This window comes from Schistocerca cancellata, chromosome 4 (assembly GCF_023864275.1).
Source record: "Schistocerca cancellata isolate TAMUIC-IGC-003103 chromosome 4, iqSchCanc2.1, whole genome shotgun sequence".
NCBI classification, from domain to species: domain Eukaryota; kingdom Metazoa; phylum Arthropoda; class Insecta; order Orthoptera; family Acrididae; genus Schistocerca; species Schistocerca cancellata.
In genome coordinates, this window is record NC_064629.1 from 755,165,974 (window position 1) to 755,189,035 (window position 23,062).

A 23,062-nucleotide genomic window follows, 5' to 3' on the forward strand; every position below is an offset into this window, starting at 1 on the left:
TGCCCCACAAAAAAAAAAAAAAAAAATGTCACAGGGAGTCAAATCCGGCGAATGTTGAGACCAATCCATGCCTGCACCAGTAAATTTGGGATATTCCAAAGCAATGACTCGATTCCCAAAGTATTCCTCAAGAAAGCGAAACACTTGTTCGGTCCGATGTGGTCGGGCTCCATCTTGCATAAACCATTCAGTACCTGGTCGATTCTGTAACGCGTGCTGTGTGGCGACAAATTGTTCCAAAATTGCAACGTAACGTGCACCAGTGACCGTTTCTCGAATGAAAAAAGGCCAATAATGCCCTTGCTGCATACTGCAGCCCACACAATAACTTTAGGAGAATACAGGGGTTTCGCTTCACACCAATATGGCTTTTCGGAACCCCAAAATCGCCAGTTCTGCTTATTCACATATCCATTCAGGTGGAAGTGTGTTTCATCTGTAAACCAGATGCAGCCAACATCAAATCATTGTGAGCATCTGATTAGCAAAGGCAACCCTTTTGTTGCACAGCTCGTACGGGTATGGCCTGGTGCGTTTGAATTTTGAATGGAAACATGTGTAGGCTCTTTCTCAGTATTTTCTGTGTGCTGGAACGCTTCAAACCAGTCTCAGATGCAATATTACGGACGGATGACATTGGATTCCGCTGAATAATTCCAGAAACTGTGGCGATATTTTCAGGCGTAACTGCGGTTTGCTTGCGGCCAATATGCCCCACTAGATCTTCAGTTACGCTGCCTGTTCGTTGAAATTTTGCTAAGAGCGTACGAATGGTTTGAAAACTTCGCCTTGTTGCCGTAGGACTCTCTTCTAACCTGTGGTACCCTTGCACCAGAAAAACGCGTTGTTCAATGGAGTACATGGTTTTAATCTCTTCCTTCGGTACGCTAACCTCCTTTCACGTTTCAATAGTGGAACTGATCGCTCTGGGCTTCGGATCACTGCTTATACTAGGCATTACGTATGGCGATTACAGCGCCATCTGTTAGCAGCTTTTGTAACTATTATTTCAAACTGCTGTATAAACTTCTTACAGCTTTCACAATAAACATACCGTTTACTGCATTCCTCTATCGATCTTTGTTTTCGAGATATTTAATTTTGAAATCAGGGAGTCCTTTTCTGGACATCCTGTATGATCAGTAAATCTTTGTTTTTTTTTCTCTCTCTCTCTACTCGAATTCTATGTTATTCACAAACTGCAACACCTTCTACACTTGTCACGCTAATGAAGAGCAATGACGCATGGTCTTAACCGAAAGCACTTACGGCCATAAAGCGACGCTAGTAGCTGGAATCCAAGGTTTTGTTAATCACGCCTTTTGCGTTCTTGTTCAGGAAGCTGACTATTCCTAAAGGAAAAAAATACAAATATGGTTAAATGCATGGCTAACATGCGCAGCACAGTACTTTAATATTCTGCTAGGCACGCCATCATATCCATGAGAGTCCTTAGTCGTCGGTGATTTAATTATTGACTCACACTCCCCCTTGCCTGTATCACAGAGGAGTATTCCAGACATCAATCTCGGAAAGGCATTTGGCAAGAAAGTTATATGACTCCATGTAGAAACTAAATTTTTATTTAATTCACCAGCAATACTTAGAAAATGATTGTTAAATCTGTCCCGGATACCCTTCATTGTGCCCATGTACTCGATGAGGTGTGTTGTAACAATGTGTGAAATATTTATTTAAAGAATCCATTGCTGCAGCTACGGAAAATTGCAAAAATAAAATATCCCACTCGTGACTAAATTCTGCTCTGAGTGGCTTCACTTGTTGTTTATACATCACATTTGTACATTACGCCCCTACGCCTCACTTGTACCTCACTCAGATAAAATATCCAGTGTTTCCGACAATTTTTTCCCCACATCTCGTGTGATTTATGCGTTCCACATGATCCGTTTTGAATCATATTACTGGAATTTTGCAATGTATGAATTCATCTTTTTGCGGACTGCACGAAATGTTGTTTTCCCGCCGCCTTTCGCAGATCCCAACCACCAGCATAAACAGTAGCGCATAATTATGTACTTTTAAACGGTTAAGCAAGGCTGTGTGCCAAACACGAGGCTGCAGCATAATCGTACCGTTGTACAATATACACTGCTTGACAAAAAAAGTGAAGCCCCAAGATCGAGAGAAGGAACGAAATAAAACCCCTCTGGTTGGATGGTACATGATGTTATTTCATTGATTACAAAATCGAGTAAATTTACAGATAACTTGGCGTACTAGCGCACTTATTAGTATGACGTTGCATCCACAGATTCAGCTGGGAAGGGTATCATAAAGCCATTGTATCCTCTCGTGATGCAAGCTGTCCCACCACTGGGGGTTTAAGAGTCATAACAACGTAGCTAAAAATTGGCCATTTTGACATATCTGCTTCTTCACTGTCTTAATATTAAAGCTGAGAAATTGTTGAATGAATGTAAACACACTCTGAGGACAATGAGGTATCACAGTTAACAGCAGCATGAATATTGTGATAACAGTGATAATATTTCTCTTCCTGAAAATATTTCTTTTTCCTTTATCTATAAAAATGCTAGGAACGACGTTGTGATTCTAAGCCCCCATGTTTTATCTGATATTTGATATTCTGGATGATGGCACAGGGACGGCGTTGACATCTGAGCTGGTGCTACACCTGTTCAATTGGGGGAAAGCTCTAGGGATCTTGTTGGTCATGGGAGTACTTCAGCATTTCCCACAAACTTGTTCATAGACACATGTGCCTTGTGTAGACGAACACTGTCCTGTTGAAAAATGGCACCACGTTACTGTCACATGAGAGGAAATTCACAAGGTTGGAGGATGTCCAAGACATACTGTTGTGCCATCAGATTTCCCTCAGTCACTAACAACAGTGTCCTGAAGTCATACACGATGGCTCTCCACACCATGATGCCAGGAGTAATACTGATTTGCCTCACCAAAACTTTGGAACAATGGGACCTCTCCCTGTGTCATCGCCATACTCACCGGCGATGTTGTCTGAGGTAAAACAGAATCGCAGTTCTTCACTAGATGTAATGCTGTGTCATTCATTGCCAGCCTGTATTTCCTGATGGTGGCAACTCCAGTCACATTCATTTGCATTGTGGTGTGAACAACAGGCTATGTATGAGATAGTTATTCCTAGTCTGGCTGCAGCTACTCTCTGAACATTGCTACAGAATGTCACGGAATGTCACAGGGAGTCCATTACTGGTTTTTGGATGACAGGTGTAGCTGTAAAGGGCTTAGAATGTGCCCAGTGCATAATACAGCAATGTTCCCTCATGGTGGTCAGACCTGGTCAACTGGAACTTTGACAACGAGTATGCCTGCCATCATGTTCCCGTACAATCCAACATTGGGCCACTGTCGTATACAAATGCCCCAAAAATCTGGATATTGCACAATTCATCCAGCCAGCCAAATGCAGACCCACAATGAGTCCCCTTTCAAACTCTGTCAGGTGCTTATAGTACTGTCTGACATGAGTATGTGGCCTCTCCATGTCCTTCACAGTGATTACTCATCATCTGACACTGTTCATGCAACATAAGCCTGTAAACAGCACTAAACATGAACAGCACTAATGCAATCTGGTAGACACAGAGAATTGCAACATTAATCATTCACCTGCCCGCTGATGGTGTATTCGTGTATGAAATTCCGTTGATATCTGATCTTTTTATTTATTTATTTATTTATTTATTTATTTTATTCAGGCAGTGTAACTTGGCACTGTTCCGGGAGTGAAGGAATCAAAGGAAGTTGGACGAGTTCATGCCAGTACAGAATGTTACCGCCATTCCCAACCTCATGTTGAACATGCCAAAGTATTGTAGTAGACACTGTGAACATAATACTGACTCAAGAGTACACCTCTCCTCTCGCTGCACCAGCAAGTTAAGTTGGACAGTGATCGTGTGCTTACATTCCCAGCATACCCAACGAAACAGCTAATTTACGTTGTGTGTGAAGTAAGTGGACAAGTCTGTACTTGACTTTTCTGCATAATGGAGAATCCACTGACATAACAGACTCAGAGAAATATATAGCAAGGCATTGAGAGACAATGAAAAGATTATAATAGATGCACAAATATTTTTGGTTTCTTAAAATCCCCTTAGGAGGCAACCTGAAGCATATTTCCATTTTCAGGCTACATCCACGGTTGCGAGGGTCGGGCCTGGGCATTCGAACGGCGCCAAGGCAAAGAGCTGCAGGGCCACGATGACCTGAAGCTCAACCTGGTGCAGAGCAGGCGGGACTGCATGGAGGCGTGCTTATCCGAGCAGCGGTTCACCTGCCGTTCGGCAGAGTATGACACACTCACCACTGAGTGCCGTCTCAGCAGTGAGGATCGCCGCACCAGGCCCTCTGACTATGTGGATGCACCCCCCACAACCGAATACCTTGAAAACCAGTGTCTGCCCCGTGAGTATGCCTAGCTTTCCGGTAAATGTGCTATGATTAATAATGCGAGGCAGATTTATGAAAACCAAGGACACGTACATTACATTTGGACAAGAGCGTACCCGAGAACTGAACTAATGGGTGAGGGGGTTGGACTTAGTCATTTCTTTATTTATCAATTTCTGTGGAACCATGCAAGCTGAAGCTTCATGGTCATTCAACAGATCAGTACATAATTTACAGAATTCTTATTAGAAAATTTATATACAAAAGATTTAAGGAATTAGTTCAACACAAAAAATATATGAGTAAATAACACATTACAGGTAGAAGTTGTAAGCTATTAGAAGAAGTATTGTACAGAATAGGAGTAGTGTGCTACAAGGAAATCTCTCAGCTGACGTCAGCATATAACAATGTACAAGATTATTGGCCACTTGTCCACAATTATTTTGCTGACATCAGTCGGTTGTAACATTTTGGAACATATTTTATGTTCAGGTGTTACAACATTTCTGGGAGCCAAAAATCTACATTATAAGAATCAAAATTCTTCAAACAACCATCATATGAAACCCAACTTGCTCTGTTTGTCCATTACAACCACATAGCATCTCGATTGATGTATGTAATGTTCCTTGACTTCTAGAGGGCATTTGATACAGTTTTGCACTGTTCCTTCATGAACAAAATATGAGTGTATGGAATATTAGACCAGCTTTGTGCCTGATTGAGGAGTTCTTTGCAAACAGAACATAGTACAGTAAAATGTTGGTAATTCAAGCCCACACAAGCCAAGCCTGCATTTAATCCAAGGTGGAAGACAGTTGACTACTATGTTTAAAAAATGAAAACAATATCACAAATAAAATCGAAAATGTGCAGGGAGTGGGTGTGATCAGTGGCCAATATGTGTGCTCATACATTGTTTACAATCAGGACTACTTTAGCAACTATTGCTGTTTCACCTACCACCAGTAAACCAGTGTCTGCTCAGACTCAGTGTAGTGTGTATGTACAGGGCTATTACAAATGATTGAAGCGATTTCATAAATTCACTGTAGCTCCATTCATTGACATATGGTCACGACACACTACAGATACGTAGAAAAACTCATAAAGTTTTGTTTGGCTGAAGCCACACTTCAGGTTTCTGCCGCCAGAGCGCTCGAGAGCGCAGTGAGACAAAATGGCGACAGGAGCCGAGAAAGCGTACGTCGTGCTTGAAATGCACTCACATCAGTCAGTCATAACAGTGCAACGACACTTCAGGACGAAGTTCAACAAAGATCCACCAACTGCTAACTCCATTCGGTGATGGTATGCGCAGTTTAAAGCTTCTGTATGCCTCTGTAAGGGGAAATCAACGGGTCGGCCTGCAGTGAGTGAAGAAACGGTTGAACGCGTGTGGGCAAGTTTCACGCGTAGCCCGTGGAAGTCGACGAATAAAGCAAGCAGGGAGCTAAATGTACCACAGCCGACGGTTTGGAAAATCTTATGAAAAAGGCTAAAGCAGAAGCCTTACTGTTTACAATTGCTACAAGCCCTGACACCCGATGACAAAGTCAAACGCTTTGAATTTTCGGCTCATGGAAGAGGATGCGTTCAGTGTGAAACTTGTTTTCAGTGATGAAGCAACATTTTTTCTTAATGGTGAAGTGAACAGACACAATGTGCGAATCTGGGCGGTAGAGAATCCTCACGCATTCGTGCAGCAAATTTGCAATTCACCAAAAGTTAACGTGTTTTGTGCAATCTCACGGTTTAAAGTTTATGGCCCCTTTTTCTTCTGCGAAAAAAACGTTACTGGACACGTGTATCTGGACATGCTGGAAAATTGGCTCATGCCACAACTGGAGACCGACAGCGCTGACTTCATCTTTCAACAGGATGGTGCTCCACCGCACTTCCATCATGATGTTCGGCATTTCTTAAACAAGAGATTGGAAAACCGATGGATCGGTCGTGGTGGAGATCATGATCAGCAATTCATGTCATGGCCTCCACGCTCTCCCAACTTAACCCCATGCAATTTCTTTCTGAGGGGTTATGTGAAAGATTCAGTGTTTAAACCTCCTCTACCAAGAAACGTACCAGAACTGTGAGCTCACATCAACGATGCTTTTGAACTCATTGATGGGGACATGCTGTGCTGAGTGTGGGAGGAACTTGATTATTGGCTTGATGTCTGCCGAATCACTAAAGGGGCACATATCGAACATTTGTGAACGCCTAAAAAAACTTTTTGAGTTTTTGTAGGTGTGTGCAAAGCATTGTGAAAATATCTCATATAATAAAGTTATTGTAGAGCTGTGAAATTGCTTCAATCATTTGTAATAACCCTGTATTTATAATTGTTCTTGCCATTTCTCATGAATATGAGTGTTGACTCTTCAAAACAGAAGAAGAAGTTTGTTTCTTTGGAGATGTAAATTTTAGCACTGAAAATATTGGACAGTAGGGACACTGTAAATAAGGTAGTGGCAGAGTTAGGCATAGGAGAAGTAACACTAGGTGACTGGTAATGAAGCAGAACCAAACTAGTGCAGTGGTATTCTACCAAAGCATCTTGTTCTTCTAAAAACATCAAAATTTACACATGGTAAAAACCATGGAAACATCAAATTATGGAAAGATTAGTGAAGTTCTTTATTCAATGGCAAGTTAAACTAGTCCAGTAACTGATCCAATTATTCAGGAGAAGGCACTTTTATTTTGAAAATAATTAGAAGGAGGAGAAGAAAGTTTTCTGATAGTTCTGGCTGGCTGGATAGGTGGAGGAGAAAATATGATGTGCGCCACCTTGAAATCTGCAGTGAAGATTTATCCGCTGGCAGTTGAGCTGTCAAACTGATCCAAGAAAAAATAAAAACATATAATTAAATCAGGAAAATCTGTCACTGGATATTCATAATTATGATGAGACAGGGCACATTGTAGAATAATTGCAACTAAAATCCTAGGAGATAGAAATGAAGCTTCCAGCCAGGTCATACTGAATCAGAAGTTGAAATAACAATCCCAGCTCTCAGCAATGCCTCATTCAAAATATACACGTGTTGGCCTTACCAGTTTTGTGTAAAAATCAAAGTGGTGGAGTTATAATAGCAATGTAATTACAAAAGCTTGGAAAGATGTTCTAGGTGTAACAACAGAAAAGGGGCCACCAGAAGATAAGGAGGCATGGTGGTGGAACGAGGAGGTTCAGAAAGCGATAAAAGTGAAGGAAGGTCCAAAAAAGAAAAGAAAAAAAAACAGTGGGACTTAACAGGGAGACAGGAGGATAGTGAAGCCTACAAGACTGCAAAAAAGATGGCAAAAAGAGCAGTGGCAAAAGCAAAGGCTGAGGCAATGCAGGAGGGGTATGAACAGCTGGAAAGAAGACAGAATGGTAGGCAACTCCTACAGATTGCTAAAGCAAGAGATAAGGTGACCAAGGACATAACATCAATGAGGCAGATAAAGGATGAATCAGGTGTAGTATTACATGACCTTGAGAAAATCCTGAGTAGGTGGTGGGAGTACTTTGAAAGGCTATTGAATGAGGAAAATGTACGAAAGAAGTATGAGGGTGGAGATATAAATGAAGGAACAACCCAAAGTATAAGTAGGGAAAAAGTCGAACATATGATGATGAAAATGAAAAATGGAAAGGCCATGGGGGCAGACCAAATCCCAATAGAAGCAATGAAAAGTGTGGAAGAACAGGGAACTGATATTCTCTGGGATCTAATGCAGAAGATATGGAAAGGAGAAAGAATGCAGCATGCGTGGAGAAGCATTATACTGGTTCCCTTATATAAGGGGAAAGGGGATATCCAAACCTATGGCAATTATTGAGGGATAAAACTGATATCCCACACAATGAAGATCTGGGAAAGGATAATTGAGGAGAGGTTGTGTCTAGAAATGGAAGAATGTGAAGAACAGTTTGGATTTATGCTGGGAAGAGGAACAACTGATGCAATATATACACTAAGGCAACTGATGGAGAGACTAATTGTATAACAATTTATGCAAGTCTATATAAAGTATTTTATATGTTTACAGATGAAATAAATCACATTAGAATAGATCGACTTAAAATTATACAAAATATAAAGATGACCAATATACATGATCATTGTGAAGAGGCAGTGTCAATATACATCGCAATATGTCTACAATAGTGAAAATTTACATAATAGGAGGCACTGGCTTACAAAGTTATTCTAACACACAAAACCAATGAAAATACACATCTAATAGTCAACCTTAGTCTGCATTAGGTAGAAAATGAAGAGATTATGTAGATGTATACGTCATCTGTAATTTGTTTCATTGTACTGTGGAACATCTTACGCATTGAACCATTTACAGTGTAATAAAGAAAAGCATCAGTTGAAAGTGACATGTCTAGAATATAAAAAAGTATAGGCAAAGCAAAAGGTTAAGACTGATGAAATGAAGTAAATATGGGTCAATGGTACAGCAAAACAGTGCCAAATGTCTAAGTGATATGTTATCGATGTTTAGGTTAATGTATACATCCAGTCACAGCATCGTATGCACCCCACAAACATATGAGCAATACAGTAACAGTCAATACAAATAAAAATGTTTAATAGTACAGTACAAAATCAATCACTGACAGCAACAGTATTCTACCAACAATACAGTGCCCCATGTATATGTGGTACACATGATTTTTGTAATGTCACAGTTCAAGGTCATGCTTATTGTATTTGAGTTAATACAGAGAAAAATTAAAAACATATTAGAATGGAGAAGTGCAAGTGAAAGCTTTCAGATCTACTCATTGTTGTTGAGAGAGTTACTGGCTGGAGCTGAGAAATGAGACGCACATGATACCAACGTGATGGCATTATAAAGCCTCAATCATTCACTTTCAAGAAAAAATATTCTATCCTTACGTTCTTCTGGTGAATATGTTTCATTAAATTTTGTGATTTTTGTTTCCTACATTATTTTTAACACTAACTGTAAATTAAATTAAACAATGTATTTTTCCATGAATTTCATATAGTTGAATATATTTCACTAATGTCACACTTCTATTTTCAGAAGAAGCAAGGTGCACTTTCAAATCAATACCAAATTCATATCCTCGTTATTTAGACCTTGTACTTTCACTTGTTAGTGATGAAATGGATTGTAAACGACGTTGCTATGAATATACAGACTTCATTTGCCGATCATTCTCGTACTATCCCAGTGGAAGTCAGTGCTTCATCAGTGGCGATGACAGAGGTATGTGCTTTTATTTATATAATGTACAACATTGCATTAAGAGCTTGCCTCCATACTTATTAAATTAAAAATAATTTTAATGTTCCTGGTCTCATAAAAGTTGTAATCATCCCAAAGCTTTAAATTTAAGTTATCTCTTTGTATTTTATTGTACTTGAGATCCATAAATATTATAAAATTCAATGTGAGTATGTATGTTCCACATCATCTCCTAATCCACTGTATCTATTTCAACCAAACTTGGCACACATATAACTTACTGTCTGGAAAGAACCACTGTGAAGGTAAGAACTGACTACCTGTCAAAGGAGCGGGGGTGAGGGTGAAGAAAAGTATAACTGACAACACGCAAATAACCAGACTATAGTTATCCAGTATTTGAGAATTAAAGCAGTTAGTGACTTACAACAGATTTTGTACATAATTTCAAATGCTTATGAGACTTTCTGCACAAAATGATGAAAGGCAAAAAGTTTAGCGCCTACTATATTTTCATTCTTCATGCAGTAAAACTGCTGCATCAGGCATGACCTATTAATATATTACTTTTTTACTAATAACTCTATTCACAACACATTTTGCAGCCAGTGTACCTGTAAATATATATCATTCTATGACAGATAGTTAAGGAGAAATGATGTCATAAACATTGTGCTGCATGAAAACAAAACTGCAGGGGGTTATTCACTAGAGATACAGGTGAAATATCAGTGAAATATGTTAAATACATATGAAATATAGATGACATGTGCATATAGGGGCAAAGCCACAGGTAAAAAGCTTCTTGTAAATCCTTGGATCTATTTCAATCAAATGTGATACACATATTATTTATTATATGGAAAGAAATACTATGGGGTAAGAACCAGCAACCACCTGTTGGTGTGGAGGAAGGGGTTAGGAAGAGGTGGACAGTGAGAGGAAATGAGGAGATGGAGACAGATATGAGGGAGGAGGAGATGGACAGAGATAGGGGATGGGTGAATGGATGGAGAGAGGGAAGAGGAGATGGATACAGAGAAGGGATTGTAGGAGATGGACTAACAGAATTGGAATAAATACATACTCAGCTAGTGACTTACTTAAATGCCCCATGCATTCTTCTTTATTATTTTAACTTAATTGCTTAAGGAAATGTTAACAGTTTTATAACCAATCCAGTACCTGATTATCTCTCCTGTCTCTGAATCTTTTTTACGTGTTTCTGTTGTTTCCCATCTTTTTCCTTTAATTTCTGATAAGGCAATCTTCACATTCAGAACATAGTTATTTCAGAGTAGGCTCATATAAAGCACTTAAATTCAGAAGGAATTTAATATGATAACATTGTCACTCAATGTGAAATCCAGTTGTTTCTGCACATTATGCTTACTTTAAATACTTTAGGGATCATATTCTGCACTTTTATACCTTCTTAATTAAGCCCATTTTTCATTTTCTTTTTTTTGTTTTGTTTTTTGTTTTTGTTGGCAAAGAAAATTATGTATTTATTCAGCAGCATTGTATAGATACTTCTACTGTTCTTAAATCAAAATACAATAATTTTGATTGATATTTTGTAAAAACAGTATTGTAATTTTTTCTGTGGCTCTGGATACATTATAGGGGCTTACAGATACACTAACATTAGCGAAAATTAATTAAACTCTAACAATGGCACTTAAGATGGAAATGCCCTATAATGCCACAGATTAGGTATAAAGCAATACACAAAGAGCTGTACAAGGTTTCTGATGTAAGGAATTCAGTAAATTTCGAAGCCCATGCCCACTGTAATCAGAACCTCTACACATATTAGCACTGGATGCGTTCCTGGGGAATCTCCCTGAAAGTGGTTCATGTTCCAAACCACGCATCTACAGTTGTTGCTGAGGGCCTGTTACAAACAATTTTTCAGCCGCTAGTACCCACGGCAACTCATACCAGATGGCTGTGGCGATCAAAGAGTAATTGTACTGCTTGTTCTTTGAAGAAGTCTCACACATTCCTTGTCTTATGTGATTAGATATTGTCCTTTAGAAATTAGTATGTGGAGCTGGCTGAAGTTGAGACAGTACTTTGGCCTCTAAAACCTCTGTGACGTAGTGTTTGCTTTGAAATTGCCCTCAACACATAGGAGCCAAGATGGCATGTTGTATCTTATGCTGTCCAAACTATCATGCCACTCGCAGGGTGGGGAGTCTGTCACATTGCTTAACTTTAGTCACCTTTTTTAATGTTGTCAAAGTTATTTATTTTTGTTTCAAAGTTTTTGTATTCATGTTCATTCATTTAACTTTTTGAAATGCTCTGGTGATTAAAGTAAATAAATTCTAATATGTGGGGCATCTAAAATTTGAGGTAGATTTTTATTTTTTATTTTTTGGGTGTTTTTTTTTTATATTTGTGCAACTGTTATTAGTGCCAAATATTCCTCTATTACAACCGCTTCTGTTTTTGTTCCATGTTATAATTTTGCTGTAGAAACAAAACTGCTAATGTGATACTCTGTTCAATTTTTGGCTGTATGCCCCAAAAACTTGTGAAGGGGTATATTAGATCAAGTTTCTTGAAATTCTACTCAGTGAACAGGTCAACCATCGAAATAATGTTAAATATTGGCCAGAAATCTGGATGCTTCTTCATACAAGAACTCCAATCCCTTTACTAAATTGATTTGGACAATGAAATCAATGATTTGCAGCTACTCAGCAAATTTGTCAAATTATATTTGTAACATTTTTAAGATGATGGTCCCCGATAGTGCTTCTGAACATTTTTACTTTTGTCCAAGGAAATGACATACCTAATAACTGATGGAATGGCATCACATTCCCAGGAACATATGTTAGAAGAAGCATGTTCATCATTTTACTCATTGAGTTTCAATGAATCTACCATTCTTAAAGATAAAATAGAACAATTAAAAACAAATATGTTTTGGTCAGAGAGTAAGTGTTGGATAGCAACATATCAACTAAGAACTTTCTCTACTGGCAAAGCAGATAGTGAAACATCACATCAGAAATTATTTGAAGCACTTTCTGAACCCAGCTTGTCTCTACATGCATCCCATGCTGGGTTCAGGTAGACCTAACATCAGTAAGAACGTGTTGAGGGTTTTAAATAGTGATGGGCAGGAGAACTGATGCAGACAACTTGTAAACATCAGAACTTGCAACAGTCATACAACACATAATGCCAATGTAAAGACTTTGGAGTGTTTGGATGAAGAACCATCCAGATTTCTGGTCAATATTTACCATTATTTTGATAGTTGACCTGTTCACTGAGTAGAATTTGAAGAAACTTGATCTAACATTCCCCTTCACAAGTTTTAGAGGCATACAACCACAGGATGGCTTACTTTAGGACCTTCAGCCAACTGGATTTTGGAACAATGGATGTATTCAGTATTATTTTAACTACAATACCATTCTGAATACTTTTAAAAAAACTTCGGTCAAAGCAAAGCTTCATTTTGTAATTTCATCTGTAAAAAGTTCATCATAATGAAATCCTAATATTGGATAATATGCTTCATCTTGAATAGCTTGTCATTAGCAGGCAAGTAACCAAAGAGCTTAGCAGACTGGAACAATGTGACAAGTTGTGCTTTCTCGAGAATGCCCAAAAACATTACATATGTGAAGGAAAAGATATACTTATCAAGTTCAATACTGAAAAGCTTTGAGTTTTTAGACCCAAAGAAACAATAAAGAGCAGAAGTTGCAGTGACATGTGGAATGTAGCAAAAATGATGCCTTTTGATGTCCACAGGATTGCTTATTAAATGACTGGAGGATTCTACAGTTTGAAATACACTGAAGTACCAAAGAAACTGGAATAGGCATGTGTATTCAAATACAAAGATATGTAAAGAGGCAGAATACTGCACTGCAGTCAGAAATGCCTATAGAAGACAACAAGGGTCTGGTGCAATTGTTGGATCGGTTACTGGTGCTACAGTGGCAGGTTAGCAAGATTTAAGTGAGTTTGAATGTGATGCTATAGTCGGCTTGGTGCCAAGCGATGGGACTCAGCATTTCTGAGGTAGCAATGAGTGTGAATTTTCCCATACAACCATTTCACAAGTGTACCGTGAATATCAGGAGTCCAGTAAAACATCGCTGCTGCCAGAGAAGCATCCTGCAAGAACAGGACCAATGACAACTGAAGAGAATCGTTAAACATGACAGAAGTGCAACCCTTTCACAAATTGCTGCAGATTTCAGTGCTGAGCCATCAACAAGTGTCAGCATGTGAACCATTCAGTGAAACCTCATAGATATGGGCTTTGGGAGCTGAGGGCCCACTCATGTACCCTTGATGACTGCACAACACAAAGCTTTATGCATTGCCTGGGCCAGTCAGCGCTGACATTGGACTGTTGATGACTGAAAACATGTTGCCTGGATGGACAAGTCTCATTTCAACTTGTATTGAGTGGATGGTCATGTATGGATATGGAGACAACCTCATGAATCCATGGACCCTCCATGTCAACAGGGGACTGTTTGAGCTGGTAGACGCTCTGTAATGGTGTGGGGCATGTGCAGCTGCAGTGATATGGGACCCTTAATACATCTAGATACAACTCTGACAGTTGACACATACAAAAGCATCCTCTCTGATCTCTTGCGTCAATTTATGTCCATTGTGCATTCCGATGGACTTGGGCAATGCCAGTAGGCTAATGCAGTAGCCCACACATCCATAATTGCTACTCCAGGAACACTCTTCTGAGTTTAAACACTTTCACTGACCACCAGACTCCCCAGACATGGACATTATTGAGCATATGTAGGATGTCTTGCAACATTCTGTTCAGAAGAGATCACAACTCCATCGTACTCTTATGGATTTATGGACAGCCCTGCAGGATTCATGGTGTCACTTCCCTCGAACACTACTTCAGACATTATTTGAGTCCATGCCATGTCATGTTGTGGCACTTCTGTGTGCTCACAGTGGCCCTACACAATATTAGGCAGGTGTGCCAGCTTCTTTGGCTCTTCAGTGTAGGTGACCCAGCTTTAGACAACAAAGATGTTGACAGTTACTTATAGTAGCACATCTTGTAAGGAAAGTCATTATCCATAAAGTTAAAGTACCCAAATGGTTCAAAACTTCTTGAGGATCCTCTTACACTATCCCATGGGATATTCCATTTTGAAGCACACATTGCGATAAAACAGGCAGCAATGACTGATAGGCTTTTAAACAGTGTTTTGACTGTGAGGGATGTTTTGAGGCAATAGCCCCAGTTTCTTTCTGCATCCATTGACTTGCAGCTCATTAGGTATGGACAGCAAACACACACACAAATTATACTGCTTATAAGGAAGAATGTGAAAGGGAAAGAAAACTTGAATTGGAAGAAAAGTAAGATGAGGAACAAAACCAAGGTGTCTTGCAGAGAATATTTAAAAAATAAGCAACATCAATAAATCAATTGACTATGAAGTGGATGCTGTGAAAGAATAGAAAAAAAGAACATCATACTATCCAAAGAAGAATGAGAAGAACTTCTCTCTCAAGCTTCAGTTAAACTGAAGAAAGCATTTTAAAAAAATCTCTTAAAGGAAGCAAAATTAGGCCAGGGTATGCTTCAGGGTTCACAAATCATGAAAATAAATAAAGAGTGAAAGAAAGGGAGGTGGAAACCATTTGGAAAGATCTTTAGAAAAGAAAACCTAGTGTGATTACTACATTTTTGGCTAAGAATCCTAAGGAGTAGTAATCTAACAATATCTTGTTGATCTTTTCCCTGTATTGAAGTCTAGGTGATATAGATTTTGTTTGTGAATTATGATTACCAAATTACCAATGTACCCGCATATATTAATAAATTTGTATGAAGGGAAAAAAAATGGCGTACCACATCCAAGATCATAATAGAGAAATTTATTATGTTCTCAATTGTCCTTTTTTAGTGGGATTATCAAAAATGAAAATAATTCATTTGTGCTACATCTTTTTATTGCAATTTGTCACCTTTGTGGGACTGGAGGTATCCAATGGTGAGCACAGCAAGATGCTACAGAGCGTAGTTGAACTGCTTAGTTGATGAGTAACTCACAACAGTGCTACAGTGCTAGTGGTGTTGATACAAATCAGAGTAATGGCAATGATAAACAAAGCAAACATTGCATTATATCTACAATAACAGTTGCAAGAGTTGACATTTTGTCAGAAAGGAACCCAAATATTTTCAGAGTGTGAAAGAAGAGGCAGATGAAATATTAGAATTTCCGCAAGATGAGTCAGTGGAATGTGTGGTATCATATACACTTGACTGTGCAATGTACATGAGGAGTACAATCTACATCTACATCTACATCCATACTCCGCAAGCCACCTGACGGTGTGTGGCGGAGGGTACCCTGAGTACCTCTATCGGTTCTCCCTTCTATTCCAGTCTCGTATTGTTCGTGGAAAGAAGGATTGTCGGTATGCCTCTGTGTGGGCTCTAATCTCTCTGATTTTATCCTCATGGTCTCTTCGCGAGATATACGTAGGAGGGAGCAATATACTGCTTGACTCTTCGGTGAAGGTATGTTCTCGAAACTTTGACAAAAGCCCGTACCGAGCTACTGAGCGTCTCTCCTGCAGAGTCTTCCACTGGAGTTTATCTATCATCTCCGTAACACTTTCACGATTACTAAATGATCCTGTAACGAAGCACGCTGCTCTCCGTTGGATCTTTTCTATATCTTCTATCAACCCTATCTGGTACGGATCCCACACTGCTGAGCAGTATTCAAGCAGTGGGCGAACAAGCGTACTGTAACCTACTTCCTTTGTTTCCGGATTGCATTTCCTTAGGATTCTTCCAATGAATCTCAGTCTGGCATCTGCTTTACCGATGATCAACATTATATGATCATTCCATTTTAAATCACTCCTAATGCGTACTCCCAGATAATTTATGGTATTAACTGCTTCCAGTTGCTGACCTGCTATTTTGTAGCTAAATGATAAAGGATCTATCTTTCTGTGTATTCGCAGCACATTACACTTGTCTATATTGAGATTCAATTGCCATTCCCTGCACCATGCGTCAATTCACTGCAGATCCTCCTGCATTTCAGTACAATTTTCCATTGTTACAACCTCTCGATACACCACAGCATCATCTGCAAAAAGCCTCAGTGAACTTCCGATGTCATCCACCAGGTCATTTATGTATATTGTGAATAGCAACAGTCCTATGACACTCCCCTGCGGCACACCTGAAATCACTCTTACTTCGGAAGACTTCTCTCCATTGAGAATGACATGCTGCGTCCTGTTATCTAGGAACTCCTCAATCCAATCACACAATTGGTCTGATAGTCCATATGCTCTTACTTTGTTCATTAAATGACTGTGGGGAACTGTATCGAATGCCTTGCGAAAGTCAAGAAACATGGCATCTACCTGTGAACCCGTGTCTATGGCCCTCTGAGTCTCGTGGACGAATAGCGCGAACTGGGTTTCACATGACCGTCTTTTTCGAAACCCATGCTGATTCCTACAGAGTAGATTTCTAGTCTCCAGAAAAGTCATTATACTCGAACACAATACGTGTTCCAAAATTCTACAACTGATCGACGTTAGAGATATAGGTCTATAGTTCTGCACATCTGTTCAACGTCCCTTCTTGAAAACGGGGATGACCTGTGCCCTTTTCCAATCCTTTGGAATGCTACGCTCTTCTAGAGACCTACAGTACACCGCTGCACAATGATGACAATACATGCTTAAAAAGTGAAGGTTATATTGAAACAGGGGTTTAGCCATCTAGTTCATCATCCAGTATGGATAATGTAACTGATGATGATAAACAGAAAGCTGAAATTCTAAACCTAGCTTTCAAAAAGTCGTTTACGGTAGAGGACTGCAGCACCATTCCCTCTTTCAATTATCAAACAAACAAAAGGATGGCTGACATAGTGTTTAGTGTATCTGGTATTGTAAAACAGTTAAGATCCTTACACACCAGGAAGGCATCTGACCCAAATGATATCCCTGTAAGATTTTATGTTGACTATGCTACAAATACAGCACCATTCTTATCCATCAGAGAGCATTGGAACAGTGGAAAGTTCCACAGGACTGGAAGAAGGCCTAGTTCATAGCAATCTATAAAAAGGGTAGAAAATCGGACGCACACAATTACCAGCCAATTTCACTGTCATCGATTAGTTGTAGAATTATGGAACATATTTTTTGTTCAGACATAATGACCTTTCTAGACTCTGAGAAGCTCATCTGTAGAAACCAGCATGGTTTTAGGAAACAGCGTGATATACAACAGGCTCTAGATACCGGCTCCCAGGTTGATGCCATATTTCTCGACTTTTGAAAGGCGTTCGACTCAGTTCCACACTGTTGCTTGCTACAAACAATGCGCGCTTATGGTCTATCCAATGACATATGCAGTTGGATAGAAAGTTTTCTAACAGACAGGGAGCAGTGTGTTGTCCTGAACAGGGTGACTTCGACAGAAACAAGTGTAACTTCAGGTGTGCCCCAGGGCAGTGTAATAGGTCCTCTGCTTTTTACAATTTACATAAACAATCTGGTTGATGGTATTGACAGCGGTCTTAGACTGTTTGCCAATGATGCTGTAGTCTACAGGAAAGTAGTATCACACAAAAGTTGTGAACAAAGCAATGAGGATTTGCAGAAAATAAATGTGTGGTGTAATGACTGGCAGTTATCTCTCAATATTAGTAAGTGTAACGTACTGTGTATAACAAGGCGAAAATCCCCATTAATGTATGAGTACAAAATAAATGCCCAGTCTTTGTAAGCGGTAACGTCCGTCAAGTATCTGGGTGTGACTATTCGAAATGATCTTAAATGGAATGATCAGATTACACAGGTAATGGGTAAGGCGAACTCTAGATTGCGGTTTATTGGTAGAATCCTGAAGCGATGCAGGATGTAGAGCATATATTATTACCACCAACTTTCAAATTTCACAATGATCACCATTCAAAGATAATGGAAATAAGAGCTTGCACTGAGGCGTTCAGACAGTCGTTTTTCCCTCGCGCGATCCGCGAGTGGAACAAAAGGGGGGAAATATGACTTTGGCACGAATTGTGCCCTCCGCCATACACTGCTTGGTGGCTAGCAGAGTATATATGTAGATGTAGATGTAGATCCTTATCAGACAGGGAGACACAAATCGTGTCTCCAGTGAAAGGTAGTAAAGGACAGTCATTGTCCAAGGATCGGGTACTAAACAGAATTACATACATGGAAGACCATCCACAGCATAGTAAAAAAAAAATTATGAACAGATTTTGAATAACTCATAAGTAATATGACCATGTAGTGCAAAAGAAAAACTATGGATATTTAAGGGAGAACAAGATGTTCTTGTTACAAAAATGTGTTTGCACATTTCAGGGATCCTCAATACAATTTACAGGATAGGTTAAAATTATTTAAAGGGAAGCAATTGGTGATTGCATAACATCGAACAGTGCTACAGAATTGGATGGTGTGAGATAGTGAAATTTCAAACAAAATGTCAACTTGACATGCACAGCAAACTGCAAAATCGGCCTGAAAATTCATTGATGAAATAAACAAACTTATCTCATTGTTCAGTAAGAAATTTCTTTTCATCTATGACCAATTTGGATTTGAAGAGGAAATACACATGAAAGGAATCCTGGAAATTAGAGGTACCAAGAGAGTTGTATCTGGATCAATCAACAACAATGCCTTAATGCATTTGTATATAATTATGCTGACTGTTAATCTGGATGGTAAATTAGCTGAAAAGTTATTTATTGTGCTGCAAGAAGTTGGAGGTGCTCTGCCCACTGTGATCCATTCTCATGTGCATTATCTTGCAAGGGCAGTAGGAAATATTGACATCACAGCAAGCAAGAGTGGGAAAATGGATGTAAGAGAACTACAACTATGGTATGAGCACTGCATTTGGCCAATAGCTGGTCGAAATAACTTGCTTTTGCTTGATTCCTGGCCTGCATATAAAAATCATACTCCTTTAGAGCAAACTATCCCTCCTGAAAAGTGTATGACATCGCAATTCATACCTCCTTTAACCACTGGACAAATTCAGTCTTTGGATGTTTGTTTTTTTCTGAGCCTATAAAACATATTATCACATTACTTGCAGCTATGCCTTAAATGATAGCCAGTCTCATGATAAGCTCCACAACAGACTGTTTTGCATTCGGTTGCATACCATCACATTCCTTCATTTCGCATCACCCTGTTACACCAGTATTTCCATAATATTGTCCTCAAGTACATCGCCCTTGTACAGACCCTCTATATACTCCTTCCACCTTTCTGCTTTCCCTTCTTTGCTTATAACTGGGTTTCCATCTGAGCTCTTGATATTCATGAAAGTGGTTCTCTCTTCTCCAAAGGTCTCTTTAATTTTCCTGTAGGCAGTATCTATCTTATCCCTAGTGATATGCACCTCTAAATCCTTACATTTGTCCTCAATCCATCCCTGCTTAGCCATTTTGCATTTCCTGTTGATCTCATTTTTGAGACGTTTGTGTTCCTTTTTGCCTGCTTCATTTACTGCATTTTTATATTTTCTCCTATCAGATAATCCTCAAAAAAGCAATGACCATACCTTTCCTGGCCTTTGTAATCTCTAGTATGTTATCAATGATCTTAATCCATTATTTTAGTTGCTAATTGGTCTCTGGATTTAGTTGTTTGATGACCAACCCAAGTTTTATCCATAGTCAGGAATGTCTACAAAGTGATCTGCAGATTTTTTGCCTAAAGATTCCTATAGTCTGCGTTGAAATGTTCATCCATATCAATTTTTAGTGAAAAACCAGTTCCATAGCACAGACACACACACACACACACACACACACACACACACACACACACACACGCAGACACACACACACACTCACACACAGAGAGAGAGAGAGAGAGAGAGCCATTTCATGTCTAGTTTTTCAGGCTGTGTGTAACATACCTATTTGGCCTATTCAGTTGTGATAAATTCAGTATCAATTATCTAACACTCTTTTATTGTGCAATTTTCTGTTATTATATCATGAAGCTTTTCTATAGCTTCTTGTGTTATAGTGCCAACACAGGAGCATACTTATTCTTTTATCTAGTTAATGTGTTTTAACTCCTCAAGTGGCATTCATAAAGTGTCAATGGCAGTACAGAGTTCACATTAATATCCAATATGGTGAGTTATGTTTTCACTTTGCTGCAGAATGTGTATTGATGTGAAACTTCGTGGCACATTAAAACTGTGTGCTGGACCAAGACTCAACCTCAGCCTTTTTGGAGGTTTGGAAGGCAAGAGATGAGGTATGAGTGGAAGTAAAGCCATGAGGTCAAGTCTTGAGTTGTGCTTAGGGAACTCAGTTGGTAGGGCACCTGTCCACGAAAGGCAAAAGTCCCAAGTTAGAGTCTCGGATTAGCACACAGTTTTAAACTTCCAGGGAGTTTCATCCAACTTGGTGTTGATCTTTGCAGCTGTTCAACCCTTCTTATGAAAATGTATAATGCCAAGAAACTAGGTTCTTCCCACTCCCCCTCTATCTTCTAAGACAAGCATCATATTGACCACTTCATATAACTGCATACAGACAACTGCATGTTGAACTAGAAACTTTTAAGGAAAGTGACAGAAATATCATGCTTACCAAAAACTAATAAGAGTCAGTTACATATCCTACTTTATGCTACAAATTTTTCTTATTTATGAAGCTGTCCTTGTGGATAGGTAGTGCAATATTTTAGAAATCAACTTCAAAGCTGTATCAAGTAACTTGTACATCTATGTAGGTCACTATTACTTTGTTTTGCAGCTTCAGCAGGCAGCGAGGCATTGATGAGCCGTCCAGGAACAGACTACTTTGAACGCGTGTGCCAGACAGGAGGCAGTTCCGGCCATGGAAACCCACCAGGTACACTGTTTGGCCGAACCGACTCCACGCCGAGTAAGCTCAGTCCCAAATATCGGCATGCAGAACACCTGTAGAAAACAGTGCTGCACTCCTCTGTCTACTGTAGCGGCATGTTGTAGTGGCTTCATAAACAAGGGACTTCTAGTTGAAGCTAGATGCTTACGATTAGTAGTTGAATTGTAGTCATAGTAGTGGATGCCAATCTACATTTGGTACAGAACTCTTTGGGACAAATATACGAGAGGCTGCATTGAAAGTGTGGTTTAAATCAAATCTGCAAAGAATTGTTGTTTAAGATATAGGAAACAAAGAACACAAATAAAATTTCCCCATCCAAGGAACTGTGATATAATGTTAACTATTGATGGGGAGTCAAATAAAACTTGCAAATATTTTTAAATATTACTTATTGGGCACACACAACACACAGTTGTGCCACTTTGCAATATAATCTCCACTACAGTCAATGTATGTTTGACTGATTATAGTTATTAGCTTATTTAAACAAACACTTCATTTGGGAGTCTGCGCAACCACTCATGCATTTCCTTGTGTACCTGTTTTCAAAATGAAATTTGACAAATGTGAAATATATTCAAATGCCAGATCTGTGATTTTCACAATTGTTGCATGAACTGTATGGGACTGTACACTGTTATGATGTAGCAGAACAAGTACGCATAGTAATCCACAACATTTTGATTTGATTGCAAGTGAAAATGACTTCTAGAAAACTGAGAATGATAGGAACAGGAAACCAAGGAATGTTAGTGACCTTCATTTCACCAATTGTGAACTTTCATCTCCATTCATAGAGCTGCTCCTGAGACAGAAAAAGTAGTATCCTAGGAATATATCAGTGAGTTACAGCTGGAATTGGTAAACTCATACAAATACCTGGGTATAGCATTGTGTAGGGATGTGAAATGGGACAGTCACATAGGCTTAACCATGGGTAAAGGAGGTAGCAGACTTTGATTTATTGGTAGGATACTAGGGATATGCAATCAGTCAATAAAACAGATTGCTTGCAAATTACTCATGTGCTTCATCTTACAATATTGCCCAAGTGTGTGCGACCCATACCAAACATCACTAGCTGGGGATATGGAACACAAACAGAGAAGGGCAGCACGAATGGACACAGGTTTGTATGACTGATGGGACAGTGTCACAGAAATGTTGAAAGAACTGAACTGATAAACTCTTGAAGCTAGATGGATACTGTTCTGAGAAAGTCTACTTAAAAAGCTCCAAGGACTGAATGGAAATTATAACTCTAGGAATATGTTACAACTGGAGAGGGTCACAGAGGTGAAGAAACAACTGAAATGGTGGTAGACTGCATAAGGTAGACAGAAACTATCCCAAGAAAGTATACTGACGAAGTTTCAAGAACTGGCTTTACATGATGACTCAAGGAATATACTACAACCCCCTACATATTGCTCCCCTAGGGATAATGGGGACAAATTTAGATTAAT

General features: G+C 39.2%; 1 protein-coding gene across 1 annotated transcript in view; it reads left to right on the forward strand.

Annotated features, from left to right (window-relative positions):
* LOC126184487 (uncharacterized) overlaps positions 1-23,062 on the forward strand; it is a 514,130-nt gene that overhangs the window by 276,193 nt on the left and 214,875 nt on the right. Inside the window, exons 10-12 of the mRNA XM_049926880.1 lie at positions 4,165-4,440; positions 9,484-9,669; positions 21,480-21,578. Coding sequence (XP_049782837.1) covers positions 4,165-4,440; positions 9,484-9,669; positions 21,480-21,578 — 561 coding nt within the window. The remainder of the gene's footprint in view (positions 1-4,164; positions 4,441-9,483; positions 9,670-21,479; positions 21,579-23,062) is intronic.